Below are 13,743 nucleotides of genomic sequence, written 5' to 3' on the forward strand. Positions count from 1 at the left end.
GTACAATGTACATTCTTTCAAATCTAATTCAACGGTCATTTACTATCCTATTTACAACCACCGATATACGTATCCGTTCACCGCAAAATAACCATTTTCATTCAATTTCATATTTGGATTTTGATCTATCAGAATCCAACAAGTGGCATAATGAAGAAAACATTGAACAAAATAAAATTTGTTAGAAACAAACGAATTAACTATGAGAAATTTTGTTAAAAATCCACGCTAACAAAATCCTAGCTAACTGTTCCTAGCTAACTGTTAATTCCGTATTACATTTTATTTATCGCAATTTTATTTATCGTCATTTTTTACTTTTTGAATGGCAAATTATATTATATCAACTCAAAATATACAAAGTTCTCACAATAAGATGATGACCCAAAGGATGCCAAGATGGCATCATTTGCCACCTCCTACTTACAACTTAGTTATAACGCAAAATAAAACTAAGCATAGTGATTACAAAACAAAGAGATTGGGATTTTGCAACCAATCTAACCACTCGATACTTTTGATTTTATTCCTTTTCGCGATCCAATCATAATTCTTTACTTGAATGTCATTAAGAGCAACCAGCGAAGACCAACACAATCCTTTGAAGACCTTTTGATTTCTATTTTTTCGAATGAGATATACGCTAGTCCACACCATTGCTTACCAAATCTTTTCGCCCATACTCGAACAAGTCAAATAAGAGTTCCCACCTAGAATATTATCGATGTTGTGTTGTGTCGAATCTATGCCCCACCATTTAAAAACTCTATCCCAAATTTCTCGAACCATCTTGCACTCGAACAAAGCATGGCTAACCGTTTCAACCACATCATTGCATAAAGGGCAAAAGACGGAATTAAGGTCAACCCCCCGCTTGTCTAATTCAAACAACACGGGAAGTCTCCCCCTCCTTACCCTCCATACAAAAACACCCACTTTAATTGGAACAAAGTCATTTTTTTTTGTTATTATACAAGAAGCATGCGGGGGAAAACACTTAGCCTTGATTTGCTTTGTAAGAGATTTAGTTGTGAATTTACCCGACCCGCATAGGTTCCAAGTCCAAGAGTCCTCTTTTTCCGGTGCCATTGTGAAGTTCAAAATCAACCTTTCCAAATCTTCTAGTTCCCCTTTCGTCCTTCCTGTGACCGACCTCTACCATCCCAAATTCGGTGAACACTTATGACCATCCCATAAAATTCTATCCGCAACCGACACCTTCCCGTTTGTTTCTAACCGCACCAATCTTTTGTACAAGTCTTTTAAAGAAATGTCCTTAATCCATGCGTCCTACCAAAAATTAGTGCCTCTCCGATTACCGATGACTTTTGAAAATGATTTGGAGAAGTCCACACCTAAGCCATCGATCTCGAGCCCTGTTTTCACAATTTTACTCCAAGTAGTGTTAGAGTACGCATTAGAGATAAACCCACCCATATGCAAAGCCCCCGAAACCCCATAAATACCTTTGATAACATTAACCCACAAGGAGGTGGGTTCGGTAAGAAACCTCCACCACCACTTGCCGATTAATGCAAGATTTTTACATTTGAGAGATCCAAAATTAAGACCGTCATCCGCCCGAGGACGAATGACATCTTCCCATTTGACCCACGAGATTTTAGACGCGTCACCCGTCCCACCCCAAAAGAATTTTCTCCTCACACACTCAAGTTATTAAGCACGCTAGTCGGAGCACGGAAGAGTGAAAAGTAATACAATGGCCAACTATTGAGAACCGAATTAACAAGTGTTAAACGTCCACCGAATGACATCGTACGGGCTTTTCAATTAGATAATCGTTTCTCGAATTTATCAACAACCGGTTTCCAACTTTCAAATTTATTCATGTTAGCACCAATAGGCAAGCCAAGATAAGTAAACGGGAAGGAGCCAATATTACATCCAAATAGGTTCGCCATCGATTCAACCTCATATTTATCGACCCCCACACCAAAAAGATTACTTTTATTGTAGTTGACTTTAAGACCGGAGCATAATTCAAAGCACCTAAGAAGTTTCATGAGATTTTCAAAGTTATCTAAACTCCAAGTACCAAAGAAGACCGTATCGTCCGCGTATTGTAAATGAGAAATAGGAATTTTGGCATCCTCAATTTCCACCCCGCTGAAAAGATTCTTCGCAACCGCTGACTTAGTAAGCCAATTGAGTCCCTCCACCGCAATAATAAAAAGAAAGGGCGAAAGAGGATTGCCTTGCCTTACACCCCTCTCCATCTTAAACTCTTTCGTCGGAGAACCATTATCAAGAACCGAGATAGAAGCCATCCTCAAACAAGTCCTAATCCATCCCCTCCATTTCTCACCAAATCCCATAAACCTCATCATATCGTCTTAAAACTCCCAACTAAGACAATCAAATGCCTTTTCAAAATCGACTTTAAAGATCATGCTCTTGACGCGCTTGTTTTTCAAATATTCAAAAGATTCATTCGCTATTAGTGCACCATCCATTATATTCCTCCCACGAAGGAAAGCGCTTTGTTCAAATCCAACAAGGTTTGGAAGTACCTTGCGTATCCTTAATGAAAGCAACTTCGTGATAATCTTATAATAACTACCAATCAAGCTAATTGGTCGGTACTCGTTCAAACTTACCGGGTCATCCTTTTTGGGGATGAGAGTGATAAATGAAGCGTTACAACCATCGGATATTTCTCCCGAACGCCAAAACCAATTGATTGCCTCTACGAGGTCCTCCCGAATTATAGACCAAAATTTTTTGAAAAATCGGATATTGAATCCATTCGGTCCGGTACCTTATTATTCGCACACTCATGTATTGCACCCCAAATTTCTTCTTCCGAAAATTCCTCCTCCAAACCCCTTGCTTCATCCTCTGATATCCTAATATACCCCGAAACAGCTTCTGCTCGAGAGTCAGATAGCACAGCCCGAATACCACCTTACACAGGCCCTTGTACAGGCCCACTAGAAAAACAACCAGGCCCAGCGAAGTGCCCAGGCCCATTGCAGAACACGCTGTCCACTAGTCTCAGTTTACCTGCATCGTTACAAGAGAAATGAGACAAGAAATGACTATAAACAAAATCCTTAAAACGGGAAGGTTCATCCACCCAGACACCATCAATCATGATACCCCAGAAATTGCATTTATTATATCTCCTACGAATCGAAGCATGAAAGAATTTCGAATTTTCGTCTCCATCAAGAACCCATTTAATTCGTGCTTTTTGTTTAAGCATACCCGTCTTAACTTTATCCTTTTCAACCCATCTTCGCCTACACTCTAACCATTTTTCTCGATCCGAATCACTAAGATGTTGACTTTCTGCTTTTAGTTCCCATTCCCTTGCCTTTTGGAGCTCTTTTATTTCGTTCTCTATATTAACAAACTTTGAGCGACTCCAAGACTTTAAAGCCATCTTGACATTCTAAAGTCTATCCCGAAACAAACAATCTTTTTGAGTCCCACGAATAGGTTGACACCATGCATCTTGAATTACCTCACCTACGCCTAAACAATTAAACCACTCATCAAAGACCTTGAAAGGTTTCGGCCCGTAGTCGATAACTTTATCTCTAAGAATCAAGGGACAATGATCCGAGAGATTCCTATCCAAAGAAATAACTGAGAGATCGTCCCAAAGATTAATAAAGCTATCCGTAACCAAAAATCTATCAAGTTTACTAAACTTCAACCCATCATCTCTAATTCTTGTGAATTTCCTCCCATTTATTGGAATTTTAACTAAATTGTTCTTTAAAATAAACTCATTAAATCTATCGGCACGACCTTGATGGAATTGTGAATTTAACCGGTCCGAACTAGATCTAACTTCATTGAAATCCCCGCATATTAACCAAAACGAATCAACACTAACTAAAAGATTGCTCAACAATTCCCACATTAATTTTTTACCGCGATCATTATGAGGCCCATACACGTTAACTATAACAGACTCCTTACTAGTGATCCTCCATGTACCCTTAATCGCTAGAAAGAAATCACAATTCGTGAAGCTATCTACTTCGAACTCACTTTTATCCCAGATTATTAAAAGACCCCTCGATTTACCCACAACCTCTTTTTGAACAAACCCGAAGTTATCATCAGCCCATAATGCCCGTATCCAAGAATTAGAGACAACCTTACATTTGGTTTCCTGAAAAACCGCTATACAAGGCCTTTCTTTGATACATAAACTGCGCACCCGCCCGAATTTCCCTTTTACAGCAAACCCACAAACATTTAATGAAAGAATCTTCATTAAAAACAACTAGCAAACGAGACACGAAACAAACAACAAAAAACTTACAGGGGGATTGAGGTGGACCACCTCAATCCAATTTTATCCCCATAATTCCTCACTTCATCGCTGTTAATTGACCTTGTGTGAGCCTCCCCAACTTTATGCGACTGCGATTTGACCTCCTTCGAACCCTTATTTTTTCTTTTCCCTGTATTCCCACACGATTTGCACTTGTACGAATCACACCTAGGCATCCTTTTGAGTCTCATAACATGTATTGAAGCCCTACAATTTGTCATCCCCACATGATAGCACTCGCTACAATAGGAAACTTCAGTATTCTTTGATTTCCTGGAAAACTCTTTCGAATTTCTGTCAGTATCAGGTTTCGGCTGATTGGAGTTAATCTGGGCCGAATGCAGATAATTATCATGACTCATGTTGTAATTGTTATTCTCTTCTTGAAGCCCATCATTTACACTTTCCCCATTAGGCCCATTATTAAATCCCAAGTCAGGCCCAATGTTAGACCCAACCATGGCTTACATGTTTTATTTTGATCTTCATTTTCCCCATCTGATTGTGCTTCTCGAAATCCCTTGGAACAATTCAAGTAGTTTTCTGATTAGCCGGCACTAAAGCACGTTTTATCTACTCGATTGGTATTATGTTTATTCACATCTTTCTTGGAATACACAAAGTCGCCACCCTTAACCTCGATTGTTTCTTCTACCACCTCCTCATTAATTTTGTTATCATCAAACCCAAGATTATCAGACCCTTCATCTTCGACCTGCAAACCCATGGAACCTAGTCAATTTTTCCTAACCACCGATGATTCATCATCAGATTCATCTGAAGAATTACCTTCATCTTCATCACTATTGAGAACATCCTTGTATAGACCGAAATCTTCATCTTCATTAGGAGTATCATCACCATCTTTTTCACTTTCACAATCATCGGAATCAATAAAATCAGATTCGTTACCATATCTTGATGTGCCTGTGTTACTTCCAAATGGATCACACCCGTTGTGATTATGCCTATTACAGACCCCCTTCTCGATATCATTATTCAGACTTTTGATTTCCTCATTAACATTAACAAAGTAGGCCTTGGATTTATAAATAAGCTTAAGGGAGTCCTTGACCACCTCAGGCTCATTCAGTTTAACAAAAACGCGACCATTCAACAGTGTTAGATTCCCCTTAACTGAACAATTCTCGAGCAGATATATCACACCGTACCATTCAGCTATCGATGAAAATGTTTTCTCGTTCCAGCAGGGAAGGGGTACCCCACTAATTGATAACCATACCATCCTTCCTTCAGGCCAACTTGCAAAATCCCACATACAAATTTTATAGACCCATTTGTTTATCAGATGATTAGAATCCAGCGCGCCTTTAGCAGATTCAAATGATGGGAAGACAAGTAGAATACTGAGACCTCCTAATCTTTTGACTTCAAAATTCATAAGCCCTTTAGCTTCCAAGATTGACTCTAGATTATGCAGTATATCGAAAGTGTTTGCTTCACCCACAATTGCCTTTTTGAGCAACTCACTATTTTCTGAGCATGAATCCTCACCCACCTCAACTAAGTTTTTCACCTTCTTGGCTTTTGTATCCGGAATGTTATACCCTTGACACCCTCTAGCATACCTCCTAGCATTAATATCATCTCTCAAATCCCCTCCTGCCTTTGCATGAAAACTTGTCTTTGGAGGAGCTTGATCCGAGTTTTTTGGACCACAAACCGTCGCCTTAAAGATCTTGATTTCCAGCTCATTGAATTTAATACCCTCAAGAGATTTTAGCATCATGGCATAATCCTTGACCTCTGTAAATCTGACAAAGGCAAACCTTTTGCCATTATGCAATCGCTTCTTTTGTATGAAGACATCCCGAACAGACCCATATTTTTTGAACAACTTCCAAAAATCGATGACCTTCATCTCCTCCGGGAAATTGAAAAACATGAAAGATGTTAATCGGTTTCGGTTTGGCTTGTTATTCCCCTCATAGTTGCCATTGTATCGCTCACAAGCCCCCTCCGTGCTAACCCTATGCGTGCCCTCACTCCTCCTCACACTCTCTCTCTTTAGATTTTCTCTCTCACACACTGTGTTTTTTTTCACTTATCGTCATTTTATTTCTGTTATTTATTTTACGCACTTTAAATTTCGTCGGATAAATCGGGACACATATACAATGTATTGACATATCATATCGACGTATCTATATATATTATTTGGAATAACCATAGTTACTCTATATGCAGTAATGACCGAGTTAGCTATACAGGGTTGAGGTTGATTCTTAAATAATATATATACTTTGAGTTATGATCGAGTCTGAGACATGATTACAATGGGTCACGATACGTATTAATTAATTTGAATATTATATATTAAGCTATATATGAATTATTGGACTGTTAACTGTGGACTATCAACTGTGGACTACTAACATTGGACAATTAAAATGAATTAAAATATTGATTATAACATATGAAACTAAACATTTCTTCAAGTTTGCCACTTGATTTCATCCTAAACCTCATTTGTATCTTGACGATTACAATCTACGTTCAAACCTTTCATAATTCTTGAAAACACCTCAATCGAGAGGATGAACCAACCGCACTTCATCTACGAAAGAAAAAATTGATGCATATAGTTATGCACCTGAAAACACTCGAAACCTGAGTAAATGTTTAACACGTATCTGTGCTAGCTCCATTGGCGTTGTTATTACAAAAAAAATAAAAAAAATAACTTTACAATCCCTCTCCAAATTAGCCAATTTTGCCACAGCTCCAGCAAGTCAACTTTGATTTTTCATTCGGATTACCCTTATTATAACCTCGATATATAAGTTTTCCTTTCATCATCGTTACTGGAGATCCTTTATATATTCCACCATACTACCAACAGACGTACCAGCAACCTCATTGCCCTTTGGCTTAAATCTCTCTGAACAAATCACAAGGACTAAACTTGTACATAATGAATCCTGATGATTCTGTTTTGATGAAATCTTCAGCGATTACCTTGCTCCTAAATCGCTCTAAATCATCGTGAATGAATTTCTTCATCACAATTTGATTCTAAAATTCTAAGATATTATCGTATCTTTCATTATTAATATCCTCAATACTTCTGAAGATATCTTCATAAATATTCTTGTCCGATATTAATTATCTCTCCGCTCTATCTATGTTATATAATAAAAGAAAACTGTTTTAGTTTCTAAATCTCTAAAAATTTAGAGTTTGAATTATAAATGATTTTGAAGTAGTGTTGGAAATTGATGCATGAGTTAGTATAATATAATGACACTTGATCAACGTGATTATATTACAGTAAGTCATGCTGAATTTTTAATGGGACGTGATGATTCACAGATCATAACGTCATCACGTGCCATGTTACATAACTCTTTCATTCTACTTAACTTCTGAACATATCAAGGAAATATATTCTTGATAGTTCTAATACGTTCTTCCTTGTTTAGATCATGATGTTCATTCAAAACTCCATACTTACGAATTCTGGACCATTACTCGCTTTACTAGAGGTCAAGAAGAGAATAAAAAGGCAAAGATCTCCAAAATATAAGAGAAAATATAAAGCCCAATAACAACACGGAGGTTACAAACTGTAGATATTAATACGAATAGCAATATAAAGATACGGTAGAATTAAGAATAGTATCACCCCAAGGTAATAGTAAAAGTAAACATATTTTTCTGGTGGAAGATTGAAAAGAAGGATGACGGAAATGATAATTAGAAAATATCAAGGATTAGAACGGGATTAAGCATTTTCACAATCTTTTGGATGTACGAACTAAGAAAGAAAGTATAGGAATGGTAAAAATAATGGAATGGAAGAAGTTAATTTATAGTGAATTAGCCGATAAAGAAATCAAGGCAGATTTCTGCAATTAATGAGAAAGATCCTAATTTCCTTAATCCCGAGGGAATCAGATGTTATTCAGATTTCAAAGATTTTTCTTTAAATCCATTGAACTCTGGAAATTAACCGAATCTACGTTAAAAGATATGATGAAACTTTATTTACTCATTTCACTCTTTTGTGATAGCTTCATTCATACTATTCGAATAATCGAGTTGTTTTATCCATATTACTCAATGATGATAAAACTCTATTTATCAACACATATTCGTCATGAAAACATTTTTATTGTTAGCCATGACCACCTCACTCAAATTTTGGGACAAAATTTCTTTAACGGGTAGGTACTATGACGACCCGAAAATTTCCGACCAAATTTAAACTAAATCTTTATATGATTCCGACACGATAAGCAAAGTCTGTAAGGTTGAGACTCAAAAAGTTTGAACTGTTTCATATATTCATTTGACTTTCGACTATTCCCGACGATTCACGAACCTTTAATTGTAGATAGATATGGGCGTATATATATATATATATATATATATATATATATATATATATATATATATATATATATTAATTTGAAATATAATTTAAAATATTATATGTTGTTCTTATTAAAAGTAATTACGTAAAATAAAATAAAAATGATATTATGATAATTATTATTTAAAAACATATATATATATATATATATATATATATATATATATATATATATATATATATATATATATATATATAAAGTATATTAAATATATATTTTGTGATTTTGAATCTAGTCAGTAAACGATTGTTACACTCAATTGCCATTCTATGGATATTACATGAGTAAAATACGAACTAATATTATTTTAAAAATAAACGGTGATCCGAAAATGGATTCTATAAATTTTAAACTTATTAAAAATGTATTTAGGAGCTGTTTGCTAAATTTTAGAACTTTTTATATTTCACCCATAAATGAGAGGGGCAGTTGATGTAATTTTTATTTAATAGTTAATGATCGAATTTTATACCTTAATGACTAAAATAAATAGATATAGATAATTTAAAAAATATGGGATTCTTCTGAATACTTTTATCCGCCACTGTTTAACAACGGAGCACGACTTTCAGTCCGTGAAAGACGACGGCTACTTAATCACACATTTATTATTATTAAATATATATTTCTACTGAAAATGGATCCGTGAACCAAGACTTAATATCATTGAATACTGTTTTTGTCTTTGTTGTCCCACCATCTAATCATATAGATATACATTCATACGTGCATTATCACACACCACTTGCTATTTATTTTGATTCTATATTATATATCTTCTATATACACATGATTATATATAAAATATATATATTCTTACACAAGTCTTAGACACACTCTAACACAAAACCATAACCACCAGCCATCTCCACAATGAACCCCACCTATAAACTCAAGTTTCGTTTTGATTCTAGACGACACCAACCTCAACACAAACCTGCAAATCTTCGTGGAAACACCACACCACCTGCAAATTATTTTAAAACTACTGATGTACCTTGATAGGTTTCTGCTGTACGCATTCTGCTGCTACCATATAAGCTGTTCCAAGTCACTGTTCTTCAAACCAACACCACCATCACGAACTGCATACTCGTTGCTTCCCTATTACTCGAGTCATCACGACAGCCACCACCCGCCATCCTACAATCACCTCCGGTAACCACCCAACACCATCTCAATCTACATTTTTCATCATCAAGAACACAACCGCTACTTATTTTCTGTTTTTACTGAAATGTCCCGTTCATATTGATTATAAACGTTCCATATTAATGGATTTCGTCGCGAAGTTTTGACCTCTATATGAGACGTTTTTCAAAGACTGCATTCATTTTTAAAACAACCATAACCTTTATTTTATCGATAAAGGTTTAAAAAGCATTACGTAGATTATCAAATAATGATAATCTAAAATATAACGTTTACACACGACCATTACAAAATGGTTTACAATAAGAATATATTACATCAAAAATAAGTTTCTTGAATACAGTTTTTACATAATATCATACAAGTATGGACTCCAAATCTTGTCCTTATTTTAGTATGCAACAGCGGAAGCTCTTAATAATCACCTGAGAATAAACATGCTTAAAACGTCAACAAAAATGTTGGTGAGTTATAGGTTTAACCTATATATTATCAAATCATAATAATAGACCACAAGATTTCATATTTCAATATACATCTCATACATAGAGATAAAATTCATTCATATGGTGAACACCTGGTAACCGACATTAACAAGATGCATAGAAGAATATCCCCTATCATTCCGAGAAATCCTTTGGACATGATAAAAACGAATTCGAAGTACTAAAGCATCCGGTACTTTGGATGGGGTTCGTTAGGCCCAATAGATCTATCTTTAGGATTCGCGTCAATTAGTAGATCGGTTTACTAATTCTTAGGCTACCAAGCAAAAGGGGCATATTCGGCTTCGGTCATTCACCCATATAATGTAGTTTCAATTACTTGTGTCTATTTCGTAAAACATTTATAAAACTGCATGTATTCTCATCCCAAAATATTAGATTTTAAAAGTGGGACTATAACTCACTTTCACGGATTTTTACCTCGTCGGAAAGTAAGACTTGGCCACTGGTCGATTCACGAACCTATAACAAATATGTACATATATATCAAAGTATGTTCAAAATATATTTACAACACTTTTAATACATTTTGATGTTTTAAGTTTATTAAGTCAGCTGTCCTCGTTAGTAACCTACAACTAGTTTTCCACAGCTAGATGTACAGAAATAAATCGATATATATTATCTTGAATCAATCCACGACCAAGTGTATACATGTCTCAAGCTAGATCACAACTCAAAGTATATATATTTTTAGAATCGACCTTAACCCTGTATAGCTAACTCCAACATTACTGCATATAGAGTGTCTATGGTTGTTCCAAATAATATATATACATGGGTCGATATGATATGTCAAAACATTTGCATACGTGTCTATGGTATCCCAAGATTACATAATATATTAGAATACATGTATAATACAATATAAGTTAGCTAGGATATGATTTGTATAGAATTGTTAATATTTCCCGTAGCTACAAAAATCAAAAAATATCTAATCTTGTTTTACCCATAACTTCTTCATTTTAAATCCGTTTTGAGTGAATCAAATTGCTATGGTTTCATATTGAAATATATTTTATGAATATAAACAGAAGAAGTATAGGTTTATAGTCGGAAATATAAGTTACAAGTCATTTTTGTAAGAGGTAGTCATTTCAGTCGAAAGAACGACGTCTTGATGACCATTTTGAAAAACATACTTCCACTTTGTTTAACCATAATTTTTGGATATAGTTTCATGTTCATAAGAAAAATCATTTTCCCAGAAGAACAACTTTTAAATCAAAGTTTATCATAGTTTTTAATTATCAAACCCAAAACAGCCCGCGGTGTTACTACGACGGCGTATGTCCAGTTTTACGGTGTTTTTCGTGTTTCCAGGTTTTAAATCATTAAGTTAGCATATCATATAGATATAGAACATGTGTTTAGTTGATTTTAAAAGTCAAGTTATAAGGATTAACTTTTGTTTGCGAACAAGTTTAGAATTAACTAAACTATGTTCTAGTAATTTCAAGTTTAAACCTTCAAATAAGATAGCTTTATATGTATGAATCGAATGATGTTAAGAACATTGTTACTACCTCAAGTTTTGTGGATAAACCTACTGGAAAAGAGACAAATGGATCTAGCTTCAAAGGATCTTGGATGGCTTGAAAATTCTTGAAGTAGAATCATGACACGAAAACAAGTTCAAGTAAGATTTCCACTCGAAATAAGATTGTTATAGTTATAGAAATTGAATCAAAGTTTGAATATGAGTATTAGCTTGTATTAGAAAGATATCTTCTGTAAATAAGAAAGATTTCTTGAGGTTGGATGATCTCTCTACTGTAGTGACCCGAACTTTTCCATGTTTATATATATATTAAATGAAATAGTAATTTACATGATTAAGTGTTTCCAACATGTTAAGCAATCAAACTTGTTAAGACTTGATTAATTGAAATAGGTTTCATATAGACAATTGACCACCCAAGTTGACCGGTGATTCACGAACGTTAAAACTTGTAAAAACTATACGATGACATATATATGGTTATATATATAGTTAACATGATTTTATTATAACTATGTATCTCATTAGGTATTTTAACAATGAGTTATATAGATAAAAATGAGACTATTAATTTAAGAAACTCGAAAACGATATATATAATGATTATCGTTATAACAACGTCTTACTAGGTACATATGAATCATATTAAGATATTGATACACTTGGTTAATTATGTTAAATGATAAGTAAATATATTATTAAGTGTATTAACAATGAAATACATATGTAAAAATAAGACTACTAACTTAATGATTTCGAAACGAGACATATATGTAACGATTATCGTTGTAACGACATTTAACTGTATATATATCATACTAAGATATATTATATATCATAATATCATGATAATATAACAATTTAACATCTCATTTGTTATAATAAACAATGGGTTAACAACATTCAACAAGATCGTTAACCTAAAGGTTTCAAAACCACATTTACATGTAACGACTAACGATGACTTAACGACTCAGTTAAAATGTATATACATGTAGTGTTTTAATATGTATTCATACACTTTTGAAAGACTTCAAGACACTTATCAAAATACTTCTACTTAACAAAAATGCTTACAATTACACCCTCGTTCAGTTTCATCAACAATTCTACTCGTATGCACCCGTATTAGTACTCGTACAATACACAGCTTTTAGATGTATGTACTATTGGTATATTGTGACGACCCGGAAATTTCCGACTAAATTTAAACTTTATCTTTATATTATTCTGACACGATAAGCAATGTTTGTTAAGTTAAATCTCAAGGATTTTAAACTATGTTTATACATTCATTTAAACCTTGACCAAATTCCAATGATTCACGAACCATTAAATGAACATATATGAATATGTATGTATATGTGTATATGTTATAAATTGAAAATGTCAACAAAGTATTTAAAAGTATAATGCTTTATATGAACGTATTTGTTTCAATATGATTATCGACGAAATAAAAAAAATATATTAAATGATTGAATTATCAGAAACATTGAATTATGATTACAAGTCTCTGTTGAGAGGTCCACTATGATTTAAGAAAATCTATTCCTCTTAACGATATTCGGAATAATTTGTAAAGCTATTTATAAATAAAAATAAAAAGTGTCATTTACGAAAGTTAGACAAAAGCTAGTGGAGAATTGGTTTCCATAATATTCTATTAATCTATTTTCAAACGTACAAAAACGGTTTCAGTTTAAAAAGAACTTTATTATTAAAACGTATATAACTTTTATAAATATCTAGAATCACTTTTGACAACTCATTACTTAACCAGTATAATAAATATAACAATATTTATATTTTATTTCATTAAATATATATAACGATTTAAATTAATATTATATATATTTATACGCGTATTAT

General features: G+C 33.9%; 2 protein-coding genes across 2 annotated transcripts; both read right to left on the reverse strand.

Annotated features, from left to right (window-relative positions):
• Positions 1 to 1,787: 1,787 nt before the first annotated feature.
• Positions 1,788 to 2,345, reverse strand: LOC139875544 (uncharacterized mitochondrial protein AtMg01250-like). Its single transcript, XM_071862879.1, has one exon. The coding sequence runs from the start codon at positions 2,343 to 2,345 to the stop codon at positions 1,788 to 1,790; it is 558 nt and encodes a 185-aa protein (XP_071718980.1).
• A 9-nt stretch (positions 2,346 to 2,354) lies between these two features.
• On the reverse strand, positions 2,355 to 3,406 carry LOC139875545 (uncharacterized). The gene is made up of 3 exons (XM_071862880.1): positions 3,025 to 3,406; positions 2,780 to 2,925; positions 2,355 to 2,555 (listed from the first exon to the last, which is right to left on the reverse strand). Exons 1-3 carry the CDS (start codon positions 3,404 to 3,406, stop codon positions 2,355 to 2,357), a joined length of 729 nt encoding a protein of 242 aa, XP_071718981.1.
• Positions 3,407 to 13,743: the final 10,337 nt, after the last annotated feature.

This window comes from Rutidosis leptorrhynchoides, chromosome 11 (assembly GCF_046630445.1).
Source record: "Rutidosis leptorrhynchoides isolate AG116_Rl617_1_P2 chromosome 11, CSIRO_AGI_Rlap_v1, whole genome shotgun sequence".
In the NCBI taxonomy this organism is placed as follows: domain Eukaryota; kingdom Viridiplantae; phylum Streptophyta; class Magnoliopsida; order Asterales; family Asteraceae; genus Rutidosis; species Rutidosis leptorrhynchoides.

Coding starts and splice junctions, on each gene's coding strand:
- LOC139875545 (XM_071862880.1), bottom strand. CDS start 3,406: ATGGCTTTAAAGTCTTGGAGTCGCTCAAAGTTTGTTAATATAGAGAAC. Junction 2,926..3,024: donor TTTCTCTTGTAACGATGCAG/GTAAACTGAGAC, acceptor GGCCTGTGTAAG/GTGGTATTCGGGCTGTGCTA. Junction 2,556..2,779: donor ATGAGTGTGCGAATAATAAG/GTACCGGACCGA, acceptor ATTATCACGAAG/TTGCTTTCATTAAGGATACG.
- LOC139875544 (XM_071862879.1), bottom strand. CDS start 2,345: ATGAGGTTTATGGGATTTGGTGAGAAATGGAGGGGATGGATTAGGACT.